Raw genomic sequence first — 23322 nt, forward strand, 5'->3', positions numbered from 1 at the left:
TCTCCTTGGCCACAGGGGAACTGGGTGATGGTAATAGCCGCTCCAAACCCCCAGGGATGGTATGTTGGCCTAACAAGACTTACGTAGTTTTAGTCAACTAACTCAGTTAGCGCAACAGTAGCTGGAAGCTGCCTCTCTATGGAGTAATACTGATTGATTTAAGTAGTCTGATTAGCTGCATGGGTAGACTGCTGCTGCTGTTCTCACTATACTAACTACACTATACTACTAATCCTAATTAGGGTAATATAGAATGCAGAAATACCTATGGCATAGTAAGGTAATGCCTGTCGGCAAAACCCATTGCAATCCTTGACTTTCATAAATGATAATGATTAATGAATAGCTTATAGTTATGAGTAGGGCTGATCTGATAAATTATATTATGTAGTGAATTATTTGCCTATGAGAGTATAACACTCATAGTAAAACTCTAGGTATATGTGGGGTTTCCACTATGATTTAATTAATAACAGTTGTTTTCATAGAGATTATTAAAGGTTGGAACAGTCAACAGGCAGTGGTGCTGGCCCAAAGCCTCAAATTATGAGTATTGTGGTGAATAAGTGGTGCCTACTATCTTTGCAGAGATCTCATGAAAGCATCTGCCTGCGCTTTGCCACCAGCCAGGATCTTACCTACGAATGATATAAAATCAAGACTAGTCGACCATCTAGTTCAACTCATCAAACTTCAATTTTGTCTAGATATCCTCATGGCCTACCTTTTCCGAAAACTTTTTGGAGACTCTCCGATTCCGCCCCCAACACACATCAACCTCGCTGTATCAGTCTCATCAACTACGCTCCACAAATATGGTGCTAACACTGAATTCCAACTCACCCTTGGAGCGACTCTTCCTGACACCCCAAGCACACCCAACAAGCCCCTTACCATCCTTGTATTTGACTCACTCCTGGGCCGTAGCGGCAATACCCTCTATGAGGACGGCCTTGACTTTATCGACATCGACACAGGCGTTCCGGCGAAGCGGACAGCCATGATATTTGAGTATAGCTTTGGCGGGAGGTCTGATATCCCCGTTGAACCTCAGTATGAGTATTATTTCGTCACCCTTCACCCCGGCGTGCCTCACCGTGTGACGCGTACCTTAATGCCTTGTCCCAGGATCCGGCGAGACAAGGCAGATAAACCTAAGCGGGTTGAAAATTCGCTGGGGGAGAGAGTTGTAACTGCTGAGGATGAGGACATAGTTGCTTCGATTTTTTCTCATGTCACAAATATGGAGGTGGGGTCAACGTACAGTGTTGAGCTCGGGAATAAGATGAACAAGATATGGTGGTATCGGTATGGAACGAAGGAGGAGGTACTGGGGGAGCAGGGAGCTGGAGGTGGTCCCGCGAAACGACGGCGCGAGCTAGTGGGCGACTGTGAGATGGAGCCAATCCCTCTTATATTGCAGGGTTCTGCTAGTTTCACTGTCGTAGAGTAAGGACCTATAGGATTAAGGGCTTCTGTTGGTCACATTTTATCTTTAGTCAAACTTGTTTTTCCGATATCTAGCTTAAACTGTTGTCCAACAATGATCATGCCAATGTGGATATAACCCCAGGGGAATATAAGAGGACACCTAAAATAATTGCAGTATATCGAACATAGAGCTTCAATAGAGCCTTGCCAATGTAACATCTCGACCTAGCTCATTGAGCGCTTGTTGGCTCGAGTCATACGTCATTGGCAACGACTTATGGAACTCATTGCTGTATAGAGTGCGCTCAAGATGTTAAAGGAGAGGGGGTATCAAGGATCTCTGGCCTCCACTAGAGGGGAAGAGACTGGTAGCGCTTTGAAACTTGAAGCTGCTATATTAATTCTAGAGTAAATTATTAAGAAAAGTGGCTGGCTGTAGAGGAGGCCATTTTTAGTATTACTTTTGGTCATAAGTTGAAATGGAGTGAATGCTTGCTGAGGTTTGTCGCCTCATAATAGTGACTAAATAATCTTAGCAGGTGCAGGATAGTGGTGTGCAGCGTGTGCTTGAGTGCTAAAGCGGTGGCTCACTGAGGGAACTTACATGTGGAAATGCGGCTGTTTATAGCCTCAACTGGTGGTCGTTTTCAGCGTCAATTTCACAGCTCCTCATAGTTTAGGTGGAAACGTTGGTCAACATAACACTGTCATCTACACCCCTGATGACGCTCATTAACTTTCCTTACTCTCGCCCCTATTGCCTGTAGCAAACCACTCATACACTCAGAAAGGCCAGTCTGATAGGGAAACCAAATGCTAACGGCTAATTCCAAAAACATTTCCCGTCACTTGCAACCCTACACCATCTCAATATTACAGTTTTGCGGATTTCTGCATGTTTGATTGCAGGAAATTATTTCCCCCCACTCTTGTCATGATTCTCTGCTTACTGAATAGATTCCCATAGAGTACCTGCTCCTGCTAAAGAAGGGGTTCTGATTCATGGCATAAGACATCCCTGCCGTTTGTTTGTGCTGTCTTACATTCTAATCTGAGACTGCTTTAGGTAGCAAGTGCAACTATCCGTTGACATTTCTAGTGCTACATTCGTGAACAGTGTTCATTCTCTTTCTAGGTAAGGCCTCCCACTTCCAGGCCATAGCATATTGAATGCAAAAAGAAGGGCTATTTCCTGGATCACCCATGTTTGTCCTCTTCTCAATATGGATTCTATTCACTCTTTCGGATTCATCACTCTTTAGCAGTCCCATTCACTGCTCTTAGACTCATTCCCTGATGATCTGACATAAAAGCCGCTTCTTCCTGGGGAATGTCGCCATCTTCTATTCACTATCTTGGACTCTCATACAACCCATTCACCCACTCTCTCCTCCCGGGTGCCCTGCTTGGATCCTACTGTCGCAGTAAACGATGATGTCCCATGGCGGCCGAAAAGTTCGTATAGGGTCACCAAGGCTTTACTGAACGGCGATACATGCTGTGTCCGCGGCTGTTGTTCTGCTTGAGCATGCCTACAACTATCAAATGTATTTAGGACCTGTGCTGTCGTACCAACTATGCATATGGTGATTTTCTCCTGATATTCATCAAGCTTCAAAGCCATTTTTCGCATCCAGAACCCGGCTGAATCAGCAACTCGAAGAAGCATACCTTGGATCATTTGCCATTGATGTTCGAGAACTTACCCTTGAGTGGAAGAAGTCCAGAAATCGCTCTGTGGGCCGAAACCTCTGGAGTACATACTGCGTGCAGCTCGCGTCGAGGAAACCCTAACCACGGAGCAACACTAAAGTGTTGAGAAGATAGTGACGCTGAACAAGCACACTTATTCAATATGAGCACGGTGATCGGATCTTTGGTAAGCGTCTTCCGAACTGCAAAATCTGGCGTGACGAGGCTGAGCGCATTGCCAGGCAGAAGTAAGTTCTCTTCAAGCATCCGTTCTGCTTATCTGAGCTGATGAAGTGCATTAAAGCACTGGGTGCTTGAAAATGGTCGGCGAGATGTGCCTTAAATTCTGCTGCGTTCGAAACGATAGTAATTGTTCACTTTCTTATTATTATTTTTATTTCCCCCCCCCCCTTTCTTGCAATGGATGAGCCTTGATTGTCGGACCAGTAGGCCTTGGCTGTATGGTCGTAAGTCTATTCCACTCCCTATTCTATTTCTTTTTGCTGGGGCCTGCGCTAATTGCATATGGCACTCAAAAGGCGTACAATGTGAGTTTTACGGTGGCAAGTCGGCACATTGGGACAGCGAAATGGATATGTGTGTACATCCTTCTGGCCTCTCTGTATTTTTTCGTTCTGTACTAATTTCTGTAGGACGGTTCTTCAGCAAGGTGGCCTCTGGGCCCTCGACGATGGCGATCACGTCAAAGACTGGCCTGTTGACGACTCCGCTGACAGCGAAAATCCGACTGAACAAACTGCTCCTTCGATCGTTAATTCTTCTCCAATCGCAACTGAATTTCTGCTGCTAAGGCGCTAACCACCCTGCCGGTATGGGTCACAGTAATCTGTGGTGAGTGGTCTTCACTCCAGACTTCCTTTCAGCAGAGACCTTGGACTCTTCTAATCATGTTGTATTTGAGAAATTCCCCTTGGCTTACAGCTCCCATGTTAACCCCTCACCCTACTAATCAGGGCTATGGCAATGAATGGAACACATGGTAAGATGGTGTATTAATGCCAAGTGCGAATGGGTATACCAGGGACTACTCAATCCGACAGAGGGAAGACTCCTTGACATAGGAGTAGGAACTAGTATGTCCTTTGCTTCGTGGTTTAGTGTTACCTAGTGTGCTAATATTTAATTGCAGGGTTTCGTGGGTTCATAGGACAACGATACCTTCATTCATCAAAGGAACCTGATGTGTTCATTCTTCCCGACACCACTCCTACTGGCTGAGGAAACAATGCAAGGATAACCGGCTTCCATTGACGCAAATCAAAAGACACAACAGGTCATCGGACTCCCATGTCCACGGGGAGTCTACCGCAATTCACCATATGCGGCGACGCAGCCGTAGTTAGCGTACTACAGCCGATCCCTATGCAATTCCCAGATGTTTGGACCAATTCCGACTTCATCGACATCCCTGAAGAAGAATGGATGCGGATACCGATGAAGGATGGCTGGGTGGACCGCCTAAGAAAGAGCTCTAAGCGATACCCCGCCAATAGTACCACTGGGCTAAAAAGGTGTCTGGACACAGATCAGTCCTCTGGTCTCCAAGCGCCTGCATTTTATCCAGACATCTCGGCCCAGGGCCGAAGAAGCCACGTGCGAGATTACAGTCTTGCGTGACATGGGACAATTCGGTGCGCGACACCCTAACTACTCCTCTCCAGCGACTGCTTCACGAAAAGAACGTATCGAACGGACTCAGCGCAATAAAGGCACTAATAGATATCCTGGATGGGGCGAATCAGGTCGAAAAATTCGACTCATCCTGGGTGAGTGTTCCGTTCGTGACGCTGGCTTGTCGTTCTCTTGTCTGTAGTACTGACATCGGTCGAGCGCTATTCTATCAACCCTAGACAAAAAGAAGCAGAAAGAATACCGCGAAAATCATACAATCGCACTAGACGAGGGCCAAAACAGAAAATGCTGCCGAATATCCGATGGTTGTCACCCAGAATGCTTGTGGCCGGGTCCCGCAGGTTGAGTCTTCGTCGAGCGGCTCTTCGGAGTTTGATAGGGCTTCCCCAGTCCCAGTATACCTTCCTGCAAGACTTTGACGAGCCACACAGCCATTCATACAGTGATTTTTTCCCACAGCTCCGAATTCTTGTGTCGCCAGAATGCTAGCCAGCCACGGACAGGCACACCTGGAGATCCACAATACGCTTATCAGGAGGCTCACGGCCATGAATAATCTGCTATCGGCTGTGATTGCTCGGCCAGGGATTCCTATTTTCTTCTTGATGCCCGAATGTCAGCGGTTCCTCCAGAGCAGCAAAACAAGAGAATTTTCTATATCAGGGAACATTCCCCCCTGAATGAGGCTCACCCTCAAGCATTCTTGAGGTCAACGTCTGAGATCACCTGCGGTGTCAACCTGCAAATCGCCGAGGGGGTGTGTGAGGCTATCGGGAATCTATTGATGTTTCGCTTATCGGCCCGGCTAGCTATTATCTAGGCATGAAAATTTGACCTGGATATCGAAAGGAGTGCCCTCAGTCTTCTTCCTTCATACCGATCTTCTTTCATCACACCCTCAATCTTCTTTCTTTGTGCCCTCAGTTCGGTGGTTCCTGTGCCAATTGTTGGTGGCATGGTCGGAGCAGCAAGTGCGAGTACTATTTGGGTCGCAACGGTCAATGGAATTTCGATGACGATGTGTAAGTTTCTCTTTGGTCGAATCTCCTTGAGATCATTGCTTATTCGCATAGGGCGATTCTTCAGGCCGGTGGGCTGAGAAAGCTTTCGAGCGACGGTCCTGTTTTTACAGCCATGCCTCCGACCGAAGTTGCTGATGACCCCTCCGATCATCAGTCTGTAGAGTCTGATCGAACTCCTCGCAAGTCTATCGCCGCCCCACCGTCGCCTGGTGTTGCTCCCGAAGCTCCTTCTGCCGCTGATACCGGTCGAGTTCGTCTCATTCGGTTCTTCTGTCGGACCCTGGATATCGGAATCGTCTACAAGCTTCAGGACATCTCGGCCGCCTGGAACAGGCAAGACAAGAACTGCGGAAATCATCCTCCTCTTGCTTATAGAATTGGACCCAAAGGTCCTGCTTATCGCTGGCTCAAATAAGGGCATCAACAATCTTGCGGATGCTGTTATTGCAGCTCCGAGTAAACTCTTGACAGCAGGGGTGGTGTGTGACCAACTAGATGAAATCATGGAGAATCATACCATTCAGTGAGTTGATTACATCAACCATGAGTGTTTCCGAGCTGACTTTCCAGGAAAAATTACAATGCGGCGATGAGCACAGCGTGGGAAGGGCTGATGTCACAACTCCTTTACCGACCCGAATTGGACAGAGTACTCCTTACATACAACTTCGTCTTATCAGTCTAACAGCAACTCATGAGCAGGCATAATTGGACAGCGAAGATGAGTCTTACTTTCTCTCACCTTATGTTTTTTCTGTCTCCTTAACTCCTCATCTTCTCATCTTCCCTCTAATTATCTTCTCATCTTGTCATCTTGCTTTCTTATCATCTAGTCCTCTGGTCCTCTTATTATCCTATTATTCCATTATATTGCCTTCCTCTTCACTTCCTATTGTATTCTGTCTCTCCCATCCCCTCATCCCTATCTGTCTCCTACTTAATGTGCTGGGTAAGCACTATCTCCTAGGCTTTGGTTGTTTTATAATTTAAGCTTACACCCTAATTTACCCCTTTCCAGAGCACTCATCATCATGCCTCCTCACTGATACATAAAGGAATGGTGGATTTAAAAGTTCCATGACTATCTAAGCAGGAGGTGCGCTTGCCCTACTACTAGAGAACTAGATACTCTTGCCCGCTTTCACTGTAAAGTGAAGAATATCAACATCTGATCACGCGAGGGCGGCGTCGTCGGCAAAAAATTGTGCAGACGACATCATGGATAAGGTTCTCTGGGCCTTCAAGGGCTAGCCCGTCAAAATCCACGCACCATCGCTCGTCAATAAGCTACATGGCGGGACAGCAATCATGGGAACCAGACAGCAAGGTTCATACATAGTATGTTTCAGGAATCAACCCGTATACGCGACAGGCTATAATTGGGACACCTTATGTGGTGAATCACCTCGCTACGCAGTAGCCTACTTTAGCATCATCGTCAATGAATACCATCATCCAACCATATACAAGGGCCTGCCACCACAACAATCCTTCAGTACTGATGGAGAGCGCCCCATCAGAGACCCAAAGCAAGCTGGCCAGCGATACCCGCTGGTGGCTGAATGCTTCTGGAGGAAAAGTACAACTGTCCAGGTCATACCATTCGTTTGATCTTGCTGGGTCCGATCTGCATATCGAAGAAGAGGCAACGTACCTTGAAATCTGTGAAGCACTGGAATCAGAACCTTTATCATCTGCTGCTCAGTCAAGCAACTACCATTTGACCAAGTGTTACCACCATCAGATAAAACCTGTCTAAGTGGCACTTAGGCCGGATGGTTGGGAGGGTGCGCAAGCACAGCCTTTGTGCCACTTTTCCTTTGTTTATGTATGTAGCTGTTGTTTTTTCCCGCGCCTTTTGGAGACGTCTCTCACATGTTCACGTTCGTCCGAAAGCACCATACAGCGAATTGAGGCAAGTCAACTGACCAGCCAGGGAGGCAGAACGGGATCAGGCAGGAATATTCCATTCATCAGTGGACTGGCGCTAACCGCCTCTCGTATAACTTTTAAAAGGCGAGACATGAACTAATATGTATATTAACCTATACTAACATTCCTATAGAGAGCGGCAGGGTAGATCCCGCAACTAGGTTGCAGAGCAGCTTGGTATTACTAAGGACAGCATCTATGCCACCTGCGATGACGGTAATTCAGCATGGGAGTGTAAGACTGAGACAAACTCATCCATCCAGGAGAGGCGCAGGCGCCAGGACAACATTTGGAGCTTTGGGCCTAATGTAATACTAAATGTTCAAAAACAAAAGCTGGAGGAACACTACAATATTACTGAGACGTCTAGAGCTCAGTATATGAAGAATCACACATGGCGATGGTGGTCGGTGTACTGGAAGGAGGCCATCTATAACTTTATTATGAGGGTGCTTGAACTGCGCAAAATTTCCAAAGGGAAGATCCTCGCAAAGCTTGGATTTCTAGGTCTCAACCTTGTGTTTTTCTTGTTCTGAAGCACAAAATGGAAGATGGAACTAACGATCTGCATTTCATATGTATGAACTCTTCCTGGCTGTCGAATGAAAGTCTGCTTACTGTACTTAGCTTGTTAGTGCTTTAGTTTCGAGGTCCGAATTTCTTTTCCTCTCTAGGTGACGATTTGCTTGGCTGGCTTAAAGTACACTTAACCACAGGATTGTGGCTAAAGATGCCGAACACGGCGTCGTTTTGGCCCCTAGATTCTACTGGAGGCACTTCCTGGAGCCAAAGTTGAAAGGGCTACTCTGCAGGAAATATCCACGCTGGAACGTGGAATCAGATGATACATCTGTTGTGGTTGGTGACTCTGCCCTCTCAGCGGGATCTTACTCGGCGGTTCGATAGGGCAGATATCTAATGGCGTACTACAAGGAAACAGCCAGCATGGGGTGGAGTGATGCTTCGAGGGTGTCCAGCGCCGTTTCGGGGGATTCGAGTATTCCCATACACCTACGAGAATTGGAGTTAATGCGTATAGTAGACTGCTTGCTGCAGCCAGCAACTTGAGCCATCTGGGAGGTAGTCAGTGGATTATGATTCATATGATGAATAATCTCAAGTCGAGGAGATTTCAGATTCAGCGCCGTTTTGCTTGATGCAATGGGCAGTGATGGCCCTGTAAAAAGCCGTTCGTTTATGCTGCGTGGGCGGTTGGGAACCTGTGAGGTTGGTCAATAATATCCTTATGCGGCTGTGACATCCAGAACTACCTGTATATCTGCCCGATGCTTCTCAGTCAAGAAGTCATATATTTTTGCACAAGTAGCTCAAGCAAGAACACATAAATTATTGGTCCGCTGTCCGCATAGAATAGCAAGCAGTGGCGCAGACAAGCCAATGCATGAGTTGGCCGAATCAGCCGCCAAGAACAAATTCAGCCTTGCACAGCACACAGACTGAACAGAACCCAAGTTCTTCTGACAATATTTGATTCTGGACATTTTCACATCATATAGCTGTGCTTAATCGGCAAGTTCTTGAGGTGTTTTATTGTCTTCGGCAGCCTGGTTCACTTGATGGATACTACTGGCACTATGCGCCGCCTTGGACAGCCGCAGCTGAACGAGATGAAGCTGCTTGATCCGACCGATACCTCATTTATCAAGCAGGCAAAGAGTGCCTGGTTCTGTGTATGTCATTCCTATCATGTGTATGCATTCTCTGAATTTTGGATGTTAATAATAGATGACGATACAGTGCGACACCACCTGCCGTACTTTCAACCAAGCAGAGAACAAAATATGCTCAAGATGTGGCAGTGAGAGATGTCCAGAATGTCAGGCTCCCAGAAACACTTCGTTCCCATTCATCACGTACACCTACATGTATATCTGTGTAAGTGTCATCAGATCTTATGTTGTGGCAATCATATACTCTGAGCTTACGTTTCCCAGTGCCAGTGTGGTGATGGCCCAAATGTTTACAATGCACAGCCAAGATGTACTCATTGTGACCATATAGCATGTTCGGACTGCAAGCCGGTCAAGTAGGCTACATGGAACAAGGGAGTAGGGACAGGGCAAATGCACTGAGATATTCTCTTTCAATCCTATCTAACGGGTGTTCACATCAAGCTGTAGACTTCCTCAAACAAGGGAGCAGAATCTGTGATCCAAACGCCACAGCAACAGTCAGGCATGTCAGACATACGACCGAGACCCAGTATTTCCACCAGGCGACCTCATTGGCGACTTGATTCATGCTGAATGCGCCCTACAATTTTGTTAGTGCTCCGGGATTCCAGCCAGGATGGCACTGGATAGGCGCAGGATCGGCAGACCGTCACGAGAGTCACAGGTAGATAGACCTTGAAATAATCTCAGCTCGGTTATAATCTTGTTGGGGGGGCAGCAAACCTTACAATGGTGATATAAGTGAGGAGTCTGATATTGTTGCCTTGGCGGGTGGCTGTGATACTTTCTGCAAGCGATGAGGCATTGACCAACTTATATGCGTATGAGTCATTTATAAGTTATGTGTCGAGCTGGTGAGAACTGCTACTTACGACGCCAGACATCTTCTCCATAATCTCGATGCGCTGTTCAAGTATCATCCTCAAGGCCTCGAGCTCGGCGGTGTCTTGACGCACCTGAGTGAAATAGTGGCGAAACTTGTCCTGTAGAGGGCCATCCGCGTCAAGATCGAAGTAAACTGTATTGTTGTTGTCGAATGCGATCAGCGCGGCTATAACTCGTGCTAAACCATTCCGAAGACGACGCAGGGTGCAAAGTATCCACGTGTACTCCTTAGTTTTCTTCAAAGTTGGATCGTTCTCGAGAAACATATTCAGATTTTCCTGGTCTATTTCCCCCTGTGCGCGAAGTAAGCTTGTCACAGCTCCTCCTGTACATAGTGGCTGAAAGAAAAGGAAGGTGTCTCACATGCCGATCCAGGACGCTCTCCAGCGACTGGACGAGCACTGTCCATTCCAACGTGATCTGGCCCGTCCGCGTCGCAAGAATCGACAGAAAGTAGTACCTTGGATCCCAAATGGGAAATTTGTGCATTCTCCTACCAAGTGAAGGTCCATCTACCTCATCCTGCAGGCAGTTCGCGACCAGATCCTGGTTGCTAAAGTACGTATCTTCGCAGAAATAAGCCGTCCAGAAGAAATCATCGACCCCAAACACTATCAGCGAGAGTTGACTCTCATATATGCAATCTTGCTTCTCTTCGCCGGGAGGCCTAAAGTATCGATGTTTGCGCAGTCCCCGGGAATCGCGAAGATCGGGTCGATCAGGTCGCAGGGCGTAGTAAGGCAGGTGAAATTCCAACACAAAACCTCGATCCTTATGAGTCAGATGTAAATCATAGAAATTGAGTCGTGTACATAGTGAATGTCAATCTATAGCCACCTGAGAAATGCCCATATAGGACTCAAATGCTACATGTCTCGAAAGAAAGGATCGTAGTTCCGGAAGATGAAAGTAGGCGACCGCTGAGATCAAGGCCAAAGTCATCAAAGGAGTCAGGTTGGCTATGTATCTGCAGCTTTCTCAGGACAGACACGAAGCAGGCTCGAGGGAATGAGAAACTCACACTATTCTCCGTTCTGCAACACCCTTTCGCTGTTCTCACGTAAGTGCAAGCGAAAGCAATGGGGAAACAAAGAACACATTTTGCATACGTTCTTTTGCAGGTTGATGTGCAGTGTTTCAGCATCTGCGCCATAAACATGAATGTGCAGCCCCTCTGGAGGACGTTGCATATAACCGTCTGATTCCCACTGCCTGAGAGGCAGAAATCTCGTGCCGCTTGGGAGTGAGACGCTCACACAGGGATCGCATCGATCATCAATCATCGCGAGTATGCGTTTGTCAGTAGGAAACGATCTAATTGCCTCGGGAAACGAGCGAGCTCCGGTTCGTTCCAAGAAACGTCTGAGGAGCTCGTAACGGCGAGGAGGAATGAAGTCGAGTGAGTAACAAGTCAGAAACTCGTCAATCATTGAGCCCCCAGGGGGACATTTCAGGCGATTATCTTGACCATGGTAAAGTGTCACTTGACGAATGGCAAAGTCCCTTTTCCACTGTAGACGACGGAAAGGTTGGCGATGATGAGATGCAGACGCTTGATCCATCGATCTCCAGCGACGATATCTTCAAATATCGTAGTCTTAGTGACCGTGTGCCTCTCATGAAACAAACCGGTTGTTAAGATTCTGTGCTTTGTTTTCGTTTTCAACGAAGCATTTTGTCAATGCCTCGCTCAGCCTCGTCGAAATCCCTGCAAGACTGATTGGTAAATATTGGAGCCTTTTCAGCGCCACACACTCTCCGCCACAGTCGCCTTCTTGTTGTCCTTAATTTCTTTTTCATGATCAGCCTGGTTCTGTCAGCCTTGCAATATCATCGGGCCGCCGCCGCCACGCTTGCTAGCCATATTTCAGCATTCATGGACTTTGAGATCAAGCATCTTAGGCAGTAATCTTACAAGGAGCACCCCTTGGCGTTATCAGCGGTAAGATGGGTATTCCGGTTTTCATAATTGCACTAAAGTGGTGCTCTTGAGAGCTCAAGAGGTGGCCTTGAGTTTTCATAATAATTGTCAAGCGATTGCAATAGGACAAGCATAGTCGGCTTCGACTTTCCAGGAGCCTGGCATATCGTGATGATCAGGTGCTCAAGTACTCTGTTATCGAATGGCTTAGGGGTGACTTTTCGTGCTCCTTCTCTTGAAGAGAAATTTCCTTACATGGTGTCAAATGAGCGTGGCACTCATGGATGGGGCTTAATCTTTAGGTTGAGGAGAAAGACCCGTAATGCGTCGACGGCAAGCTCTACGACAAGCAAGACGATAAGGACGCTCAAAATACCAAGGATATGTATGGCTTTCATTCAACATCTGAGACTCAAGTAGGAAGTGTTAAGACCAATGTCCTAAGAAGACCGGGGGTGTCAACTCATATTGCATCGCCGCCTTGCTCTTATTGCACCTGACACCAAAGTCTACTGCATATCTTGAGATTATCTGGATCTGGGTGACAGAATGACTAAGATGTAATCACGCAGGATCAGATTGATGTATACTTGGCCTGTGGTGTATTAATTACGAGTAAGCTGGCATGACTATATGGAAAAGCATCTGAGCACATTGTACTTAACTAATATTAGCTCTCTGGTGCTCAGAACATTCTCATGGCTATGATGCAGATGGAGTTTCTCGACTTTTAGCCTATTCCCCTGGCTCCAACACTATTTAGCACCAGCATCTTCCCAAGTGACCCCCTATTTGATGGCTGCTAAGCGGGTTCTCTTACCTGTGACCTTTCCTGGGCTATACAAACCCTTTAATCCTCTTCTATCGATACGCTTGGCAGTGGCTTATATATTTAGTTTTCTAACTATTTATAAGAGACTAAGAGTGCTTGAAGACTGAAAGCTATCAGGCATATGGCTTTAATATTAAGGAGAGCTATAATATCTAGATCTATAATCTCCGCATACATGTAATTATAGAGATGATAACATATTAAGTCTATTCTGACCTATGCTAAAAATAACATGAATAGTTTCTTAGCCTCTGATCTAGTATATCTTATAATGCAAACTATACTCCCATCGCTCTCAATGCCTCGGGTCCATCGAAGGTCTATTACTTGAGGGAATGTAAATTTTAATTTGGGAAGTATAATCGCATGTCGATCGATGAACTTATATCACTATACCTCGCTCAGCCACCAGTTCACGACATGTGTAGTCTTGCTCTCCTATGTAATCATCTAGGAGGAGAGCTCCCTACTCTTATAGGCCCGAAACAAATCAGCCGAATACATCCACCCCCTCCCCTCCTTAATATCAACCGCCTTGATCTTCTCAAATTCCCTCTTCCACAAACTGCGCCACCCCCGCGGTAAATCGGAGTTATGTTCACCTATGCAGAAGAGGACATACATGGCGATATTGTTTTTCGCAATCTCCTCTGTATCCGTGAACACAGCGCGGAGACTATCCGGTACCTTGAAGGGGAGTACTATGCTTTCACCGCTGGGTAATGTGCTTCTCATGGATACTGCGGCTAGATATCCACTCGCAGATTGTGTCTGGGTCATTGTCAGCGAGGGCTTGATTTCATTTGATTTGGTGGTTTGAACAGGCAGTGCAGTGGGTTTACCATCGAGTACTCGGGCTCATGCCATCCTTTGCGACGACAGACGTCTGAGAGGACGTGGATCGGCATCCCTGTTGATGCGGGCGCGTGGCATTCGCAGCCGCAGCTGCAGCTGCATTCTTCGGAGGTATCCCGGGGTGGGATGGATGGTGGTCTGGGGTTCTTTTGTTTGGTCTTTTTCTGTGGCATTGGATGGATATAGGATAAGTTGATTCTGAGAGAATCTTGCAGTTCTTTATGAGCTCGTGTGTTCTCGTTTGAGTCACGGCTGGGGCTGAGCAAGCTTGGCGATATTGTGGTACACCACGGGCAGTCTCGTATTACCACGTGGGTTTAAGGTTTCCTTGGCTTCCAAAGCAGGGGTACAGATACTAATTGTAGGCTGGAGGCGGCCTGACTGAGGACAGTTTTGATTGTACTGATAGATGACCATGGAAATTACAAGATGAGAAGATTCCTCACTGTGGAATTTGGATGCACGGCTGTGCATGTTGCCGATATAACTGGCGAGCTTATCCAATATGATATGTTTATTCATAGTACATTATATGGTTATGTATCTTGACTTTGTGGGTGATCCGAGAGCTTCTTTGCCGTAACCACCTGAGTATCAAGGATCGTCCAGTTTACCACATCCGATCCATATTCATCTGATTCAACACATCAAACAACCCGTAATCAACCGGTAACGAGTCCAAAGCAGGAGGCAACCCCAGCGCCGACGGCAGACCTTCTGCGTACTGAGGTAGAAAGTCCGTGGTTCCCCCGTTCACAAAATCAAAGCCCATGGACGGAGCTAATAGATCATCTCCAGTCTGCTGCAGCTGGCCCTCTGTCTCACTCCCTGGGAGTGTCAGATTATACCTCGCACTTAACAACCGCCGCAGATTATTCCCAATACGCCGCGCAGGCTGCCACGAGCCCGCCAGCTCCTCGAGAACGCCCACGCATACCTCCAACCGGCTCTTCTGCGACGGAAGCATGTCCTCCCCGCTGATGTCCTCGAGTAACACCATCGCCGCGGAGAGCGTGCAATGCATCGCGGTTATGGGGCTGAGATGGAAACTACCAAACTGCTGGCGGTATTTCTGGGCGATGGTGCAGATGGCGCGGGCGGAGTCGGCGGAGACGGATTTTGCTTGTGTTTGTATTTGTACTCCTACGTTGGCGTCTGTATCGCTGGAGGCAGATTGATGCCTTATGGTGAAAGGTTTGGCCAAAAGAATTCTAGCAGTGTGGTAGACCATGTGCAAGGCATATGCGTGCGGGAGATGATTTGGCTGGTCGATCCGGAGCTCTGGAGGGAGGTCGTAGAGCCAGGTTTTTAGGTCCAGAAGACAGGATTTGAGAAAGGCGGGTCGTTGGCGTTGGTTCAGGGTGGGCTTGGGACCCCACCTGCTGTTGTCAGTTTCGTCGCTGTGTTGCGGTGGGAGACGTACAAAGACATGAAGATCTTCTCGTGAATTTGGCAGATCTGGATCAAAGCTGTCTGTAGGGAGCGAATGGCGCGCTGCCGGGGAGATGATGGCTCTGCATGACTGGGTAGGTTGACGGCGCCTTGGACGTCCTGGGTCTAGGTATTAGTGGGAGTGTGGGATCAGACATGGACGAAGGAACGAACCAGCATGGAGCAGACGCGCCCTGTATAGCTCGCAGAAAGTTTGTCGTGACAGTATAGAGTCCAGTAAATCTGCCGCCGGAGTTGTATTTCCTCAGGACACATACTCACTGCTCTGTCGAAAGCAGCCGGGTCCAGGTTGAGTCCCATGTCAAGACTCAGCCTGTTCGCCATGCCGTGGTGCAGCCACCCGGCTGCATCAGCGCCTGTGGCCTGGATAGACAATCAGTTATCGCCCAGAAAGACGTAGGAAACTCACAATGTAAAACATCCCAACGAGGCCTAATGCCTGGATGGTCGTCAGGCTTGGCCGTTCCATTTCCCGATGAAGTAGAGTCTTGGCCTGTTCGAAGAAGAAGCGACCGGCCGTGTTGGGGTCGTTTGCGTCGGTACGGGTTTCGACACGGTCAGAGTACCGTGACCCCATGGCGAGAATGCTATATAGAAGCAGGGGAGTGAAATAGCGACCTCTGTGTGCCATGCTGTGGCGGAAGAGATCCTCGTCCACGATTTGGTACCATGGTTGCTCCCAGGTGAAGTACAGGTCGATCAAGTGAGATTCCAGCTCTGTAGGAATGAAAGGTTCGTACGCATTTGATGCAAAAGGCTCAAGTTCAACGCGAGCCTTTGATCCTTCCTCTGGCAGGGCACCTGAGGCAGCGAACTGAAGACGTCCACTCGTCGGCCCAAAGAATCGCATCTCGCCGTCGTCGTCGAAATTAAGAGATTCATCGAGCGCAAGACATCCCTTGAATTGATCGCATAGAGCCTGCAGATACGATGTAACTTCTGCAGCATCCTCCTCGAGTGACTTTTCCGCGTCTGGATCGATCCCGCGCTTGGCCAGAAACTCCTCGAGAAATTGTATGCGCTGGCGAAGCAAGTCCACGTAGAACTTGGATGCAGGACGTCTACCATCCTCATTTGAGGAGTATTGGCAGGAGATACTCCATTGTACACAGCGAGAGCAGGATGGTTTTTGTCCGTCGCACTAGCAGGTCAGAACCGTCAGATAATGGAGTCTGAGGGACTAATGCATGTCACACCTTTGCTCGACGACGACGACATTCCTCGCATGCTTTGGTGGTATATTTCCCTCGGGATTGTTTCTTTTCAGCCGGTGGCATCTTCACCCAACGTTAGTCTGTTGTGTAAAGTCGAGTTACATCAGATTCAATCTCATGATAACTTAACTCCGCATTATTAATCAAGTGTCGTCCCCCATCTCATATCACCGCTTATTTCCACACGACAGATACACCAGCACCATTCATTCATTATCTCATTTTATCACTAGAAATTCTACGGTACATGCGCCACAACCTCAATCTCAACCCTCATATCATCCTCCCCCAGCCTCGTCACCCCCACACACGTCCAAATAGGCTCATGCCCCGGAACCCACTTATGGAAATTCCGCACCATAGCCTCCAGCGCCTCGTCATTGATCGGAACATGGTACGAGTTCACCCGGTACACCTGGCTCCAGCCCTCGCCTCCTGCGTTCCGTAGATTCATGTCCACGTTGGCGAAGGCTTGGTCGATCTGCGCGTTGATTTCGCGGGGGATGGTTCCTGTGCTGGGGTCCCAGCCTCCTTCATATTGATCAGTATGGCCCAGTGAATATGAGTATGTGTATTGGGGGGAAGGGGGAAGGGGATACCCTGTCCGGCGCATTCGATGCGGTCGCCGACGCGGACAGCTTGGCTGTATTTGAATTTGGATTGGTTGGCTTTTCCGACGCCGTCGTAGTTGTAGTATGTTAGGTGGGACATTTTGTTATACGTTGTATTGTAGTCTGGCCGGATGAGGACTGAGCAGAGTGAGATGGCTTTTATATATTTGCATTGGTCTGTAGCGGAATATGTATTCCGCTGCGTATTCCGCTGCGTACTCTGCTGTGGATGATGTCATATATGTTGAAAACATCTAGACATTGATTAAAGAAGTTATCTAGGTCGTAAATCGTGAGTAGGGATGATCTATGATATATACATGCAATGCAATCAGGTATCAATATGAAATCAATGAGGAACCCCGCCAGTTCCAAACAGCTCCAGCTTCACCCGGTCCGCGCTCACGCCCTTGGACTTGAGAACATTTAGCATATCAGTCATGAATGTGTCGGGTCCGCAGACGTAGTACTCCGTCGTGGCATCATCCAGGAACAAGTCCTGGTTGCCATCCAACTTGCTCAGATCCACACGGCCGCGGTACTGGTAATCCTCGCCCTCCTTGTCCTCCTCTGTGGGGTGGCTGGTGAAAAAGGTCGATTTGAGGTTGGGCAGCTTCTTCTCGAGGGTGGTGACGTGGTTCTTGAACGCACGCGCCTGTGCGTTTCTAGCGCCGTGGATGAAGCTGACTTTGCGCTCGGGGGACTCGGAGGTCAGAGTGTTGAGAATCGATGTCATGGGGGTCAGACCAACGCCAGCTGAGATGAGAACAACGGGGTTGGTGGCCTTGGCGTCGGAGAGGAAGAAGTCGCCGTACGGATGGGAGACCTTGATGGTGTCGCCCTCGTTGATGAAGTCGTGCAGGATGTTCGATACGTAGCCCGGGTGCGCCTTTGCGCCGGGCTCGGCGGGGTTCAGTCCAGGCTCCTTCTTCACGCTGATGCGGTAGTAGTCTGACCGGTGCATGTCGCTGAGAGAGTACTGGCGCGCCTGGAGGTAGTTGAGCTCGGGGACGTGGGTCTGCACGGAGATGTACTGTCCTGGTCGGAAGGCGGGCAGAGGCTTGCCGTCCACCGGCTTCAGGTAGAAGGAGGTGATTTCCGAGGATTCAGGGACCTTTTGCGCAACAACAAAGTCGCGGAAGTCGGTCCAGCCTTCGGCTTGCTCGTAGAGCTGGGCCTCGCGGCCGATCATGATGTCGGCCAGCTGCCAGTAGGCGGTGGCCCAGGCGTCGAGGATCTCCGGGGTGAGGGCATCGCCCAGGACCTGGCCCATTGCTTCCAGCAGGAACTTGCCAACGATCTTGTAGTCGTCAGGCTTGATGTATAGCGAGGCGTGTTTGTGGCAGATGAGCTCGACGGCGGGTCCAAGAGCGCCCAGGTTGTCGATGTTGGAAGCATAGGCGAAGAGAGCGCCGGCCAGAGCACGAGCCTGGTGGCCGCTGACCTGGTGGGCGGTGTTGAAGACATTATGCAGCTCGGGATGGGCGGTTAGCATGTTCTTGTAGAACACTGATGTGATGGTTGTTCCATGCTCCACCAGCACAGGCACGGTGGCCTTGATGATTTGAACTTGTTCCGGTGTTAGAGGCATGATATGCGATTGAATGTGTTGTGATCCTAGTAATTTGAAAACTGATTATTGTGACAACTATCAAAGGCACAGTCGACGTCCAAATCTGCAGTATTTATACACAGCGCCACTTGCTGGTCCGTACGGTCGTGCCATATTGAAAATTTTCTCATGATCCCTTTTTTTTCCCGCAGCCGACGTGATGGCAATGACATCTCCGCGGAGGCTTTGGTATGAGAGGTCAGGAACATGCAAAGTCGAGTTTGGTAACGGAGGAATCAGCATGCAGGAATAATTTGATAAGCAAACAGACTCCACCAGCCAGTACTCTTGCTGAGAGTCAGTTTCACTACCAGCTACCAAGAAGCTGTCGATCATGTTTATCACCGTTATCAAGACGATAGTATCCAATAGTCGAGAAATGAATCCTGCACGGCATTGCTCGACTGCACAAGCATTCTCCAGACTCCAGATGGTCTACTTCCCTGCTACTCCGTATCCATCGCCCCATACTTCAAGTTCCTTATTAAACGTCGTTTTCGATTGGTCTCTCACACTTAATTGCCGTTACTTAATAATTAGTAACCGAATAACCTAATGTCAGGCCACTTGCGAGCGGATCCCGGCGCGAGGATTTTTCGGACCGGTGACGTGGGAATATGTCGGCGCCGAGTACGGCCGCTACGGCGGACCGTGAACTCTCTCTGTGTTCACCTTCTGAGGGTGACTTGTAGAATATGCTAGCATTCTTAGCAGGTACCAATTCTCTATAGTTCTTAATGTAATATTTAGATTGAATTACTTGGAGAGTTCCTAATAGTCTCACATAGGTGTTAGCGCCTCCGGGTGGCCCAAGGTAACTAGATGTTCTGACATGGGAACATGGCTGTGGAAGCCGAAGAAAGCTTAGCGCCGTGGTGCTCGTCCCTTATTGCCAACCAGAGCTTAGCGTCTACAATATCCTGGGTAGGTAGCAAGTGAAGCAGTTCTACCGATTGTTGTTCGTCATGGCTCTCAACCATCTTATATGTACCAAGAGTACTAACCTAGCGTTCAGGTTGCCGTAGAATAATACATGAAAAGCAAGGTCTTGACGTGTCAAGACGGTAGCTCAATCAGAGGACGCGGTTGATTTCTTGAGCTTTGCCGTTCATGATCGATTGCTCCTGGGACTGAATCAGGACAGAGTAGTTCATGATCCTCGTGATGTGATCCTCCTGGGGTTGAATCGGGATAAGGTAGCTCAGCCTTCCCTCTCCATTCCGGGGGCATAAATCCACCTGCATGAGATGGTGCTCTTTTCCTCAGTAATACAATTCCAACAATGAGCGTCAATCCTATAATTACAAGACCCCCAATCACCCCTCCGACTATAGCACCTACCGGGGTCGTTGACTTTGCCGTCCCTACCGCGGGTTCAGGTGTTGTCGATGTCGACGTTGCAGGATCTATAAAACCGCTCTGCTTCGTCGACGTCGGGGTAGAGGTTGTGGTTTTGGGGGTAGTCGTCGAGCTTGAAACTTGCTTCGATGAAATATTGAAATAGTGACTGCTGAAACGTGTCGAGCCCGGGTCGCTGCATAACCCGTACATATAGTAGACGCCGGGGCCTGAAAGACCCATGGAACTAACAGTCCATGCTAATGAGCCATTGTTGGGAGTGTCTGCTCATGTCAACAGCCGTGCCGAGATCCAGGTCCGGTACAGAACAGTCTCACCTGCAATTTGACTACACCGCGCATCACTCTGAAACCGACAGTCGCCGCCATTGTAGTCCTTCATCAACCAAAGCTGAATAGACCCGTCGCAGCCACTTTGCCACTTGATGTCAATCGACTGCCCGACAGTAAAAGCTAGATTCGATATGTATTCGCCGGTGTAACCATTCTGCGGTGGAAAGATGAATACATCTGCGAAGCTTTGCCGTGGGCACGCAGTTAATATGAAAACAAAGTGAAATACAAGGAGTCTGGTCATGTAGCAGATTCCCCCGCTACGTCGCTTGAATCGCATGATTATCTGCCTTGAATAAACAAGTTGGGATGGGATGGGGATGTCGAGAAGAGGAAAACATCGGAACCATAAATAGGTCCTATGTGAACTTGGGGACATGCAGTCAATTGCTTAGACTAGTTGGCCTGAAAGGCTGAAACTGCGGGGCGCGTATTTGCTGGGTGCAGTGCCCCTGGAATGCAGCCCAGCAGCAGCGAACGCCCATAGACAAGGACCTTCGAGTGATTGGAATTGGGATGGTGCAAGAAGCGGCTACTCCGTAAGCATACGCTTATGCCTTGGTTCTTAGCCGAACATCGCCATGGCGATTAGTACCTGACCAACAGCTACGCCAGTCTGGTCTTGTACTCTTCCCAAATGATGTCGGCCTGGCGGCGGGTTATACTCGGACGGTCAGACCGCTTCATCGAAGCGGGCAACCGCAGATAGCTGCTTGTATTGCAGCACATGGTGTAGAGCTTGTGCGATGCCCAAAAAATGTTGCCGATCTGCATATCATTAGGGGCTTGGATTCCAGTAGTCCACATGTGCTGATTAAAGGGAACAAGAGCAGTAGTTACGCCAGGACCAGGTACTAGATGGACTCAATTGGCGTCTCCTAAGTATTTTCCTCCATTCATCAGCAAAAGCAATATCTCCTCGTGATGAGGTACCAGGGGCAATGTTAAGTTTCATGCGTACCTTTCAGAACACTGCTGGCATGACAGCCACCCCAATGCAGGCTGGTTGCACTGCAGCCTTGGCCAGGTCCCTAAGTGAATCTGTGTACCTGTGTTATGTCTATCTGCTTCTAGGTTGCACCACTGCGATTCCTTGTTTCCTGAATATGCCAACCAAACTTCGCAGCTCATCCAGAAATTTCTTATACTGCTACATATCTGTATCTTTCGAGCAACTGATCATATTTAAGTAGATCAATACAAATGAAGAAGGAAGAACAAATACATTTATTTGGACATCAATCACCCCCGCTCGTGACTAAAAAGGAGCCGACCCATGCTCAGGCTTGATGAGGCTAGCTGCATGCAACCAGCAAACTGCATATGTCAGCTTGCTGAGCATATTCTGGTGGCAGCTATCAGCCACGCAGACGTGTTGTACTTCGACTGGCTCCTTCCTTTCCTTCCCAAAATATAGCTCTGTTGAGCCTTTGTTTTCTTCCTCGGAGTGATCGTGATTGTGAAAGTATTTAATTTGGCACCCCCGCGGGGATGCCACTGAAAACCCCAAACCCTTCTAGAACATAGTGTACACGCCCAATATCTTTCTAGAAGAACAGAATGTCCCATTACAGAAGGGTACCAAGCAGCGGAAACGACGGGCTGCTGCCGCCGGAGTTTTTTTGTGTTTCAAATGGTGTCTCTCGGCGATCAATGTCGGCCTTGCTGCATCGTTATATGTTGTATAGGTAAAGGCGACGACGGTGCAGCAAGACAAGGCGCGACCTTTGCAGTGCCACTTATTAACTTGCTTATGTATATCGCAATTCTCATTCCTCTCAGCGTCAACCATATCTCAAAGCCAGATATTCGGGCAGGGCAAGGCCAGTTCCTCAATACCTCAGCATCAGAGGTGGAAAGTAGTTTGGCTTTGACAGGCCATCCTTACTATGGAATGCTTGTTGTTGATCTATTTACAATGTACCTCCCAATTCTTCGTCTTTTCAGGTATTTGCCGTGGTTAACAAGCCAACGCTTGCTATGTCTTAGATGCATGACCGTACTGGGTTTCCTGATTGCCCTTTCCCCTTGCTGTGAGTAAAGGACAAGAAGATTAAATTGCCAGCAATGATTTCTAATGAAAGGGAATTTTAGGTACGAGTCAGCGAGTATAAGGTTCCGGGCTTCTCGCTATACGTATCCATACATTGTGCACAAGTTATAATGTGTCTCTTTCCCCTTTTTTTCAATAGGGCCACACACCATCTTTTCCTAGCTTTCCCTCGGCTTCAATCCTGATTATACAGGCCTCGATTCTCTACACGACATGCTCCGCATACCCTGGTCCCACCGATGTTCTGGGTACGGCCATGTCCATCCTCAGGCAAGGCACAGAACTAAGCCCTTGCATGCCTGGCGCATCTCATCGATTTCCTTATCACCGTATACAGACAGCCCCAGCAAACATAGCACCCTCGGAAAGAGGAGTTATTGTTCGTCCAAAAGTCTCCAAGCCAACTGTTAATTCACTCAGGATCCAGCAATTGTTCCCAGCCCTACCCTCTTACTAGGTTGTAAAGATGCTGAATTCATGCCATTGCACTGTACAAAAGATCAATTATTCGTAGGTCAAATAATTTCTGCAATGTTGAAGTGTTAAATCCTAAATGTCCACGTCATAGAAATAGCCCGCCGTGGTACCTCGAATCAGCTTAATGCGCACAATTACTCAGCCTCCCTTATGCTGCTTATGCTGATGTGTGATCACGTACGTTACGGACCATCGTTCGCGAAAGGAAGAATAATAAGATCATGAGGAATCAAATATAAAGCCAATCATCCAGTGGTCAATGGCAGTACGACTGACAGACTTGTCTGTGAATTTC

General features: G+C 48.2%; 6 protein-coding genes across 6 annotated transcripts; 2 read left to right on the top strand and 4 right to left on the bottom strand.

Annotated features, from left to right (window-relative positions):
* Positions 1-715: 715 nt before the first annotated feature.
* On the top strand, positions 716-1453 carry Aud_002219 (uncharacterized protein; the record flags this gene model as incomplete). Its single annotated transcript, XM_043296220.1, has 1 exon — positions 716-1453. One exon carries the CDS (start codon positions 716-718, stop codon positions 1451-1453), a length of 738 nt encoding a protein of 245 aa, XP_043152155.1.
* A 4457-nt stretch (positions 1454-5910) lies between these two features.
* Aud_002220 (uncharacterized protein) lies at positions 5911-6213 on the top strand (the record flags this gene model as incomplete). The annotated part of the gene is made up of 1 exon (XM_043296221.1): positions 5911-6213. One exon carries the CDS (start codon positions 5911-5913, stop codon positions 6211-6213), a length of 303 nt encoding a protein of 100 aa, XP_043152156.1.
* A 3939-nt stretch (positions 6214-10152) lies between these two features.
* Positions 10153-11592, bottom strand: Aud_002221 (uncharacterized protein; the record flags this gene model as incomplete). The annotated part of the gene is made up of 4 exons (XM_043296222.1): positions 10153-10236; positions 10297-10602; positions 10673-11080; positions 11419-11592. Coding segments are annotated over 4 exons (972 nt in total), but the record flags the coding sequence as incomplete, so codon positions are not given.
* Positions 11593-14527: 2935 nt separating this feature from the next.
* Positions 14528-17294, bottom strand: Aud_002222 (uncharacterized protein; the record flags this gene model as incomplete). The annotated part of the gene is made up of 7 exons (XM_043296223.1): positions 14528-15296; positions 15341-15468; positions 15523-15732; positions 15779-16510; positions 16566-16646; positions 16831-17111; positions 17183-17294. 7 exons carry the CDS (start codon positions 17292-17294, stop codon positions 14528-14530), a joined length of 2313 nt encoding a protein of 770 aa, XP_043152158.1.
* A 249-nt stretch (positions 17295-17543) lies between these two features.
* fhpA (flavohemoprotein) lies at positions 17544-18785 on the bottom strand (the record flags this gene model as incomplete). The annotated part of the gene is made up of 1 exon (XM_043296224.1): positions 17544-18785. One exon carries the CDS (start codon positions 18783-18785, stop codon positions 17544-17546), a length of 1242 nt encoding a protein of 413 aa, XP_043152159.1.
* A 1310-nt stretch (positions 18786-20095) lies between these two features.
* On the bottom strand, positions 20096-20403 carry Aud_002224 (uncharacterized protein; the record flags this gene model as incomplete). Its single annotated transcript, XM_043296225.1, has 3 exons — positions 20096-20101; positions 20148-20374; positions 20397-20403. 3 exons carry the CDS (start codon positions 20401-20403, stop codon positions 20096-20098), a joined length of 240 nt encoding a protein of 79 aa, XP_043152160.1.
* Positions 20404-23322: the final 2919 nt, after the last annotated feature.

This window comes from Aspergillus udagawae, assembly GCF_001078395.1.
Source record: "Aspergillus udagawae IFM 46973 DNA, scaffold_11, whole genome shotgun sequence".
Lineage (NCBI taxonomy): Eukaryota > Fungi > Ascomycota > Eurotiomycetes > Eurotiales > Aspergillaceae > Aspergillus > Aspergillus udagawae.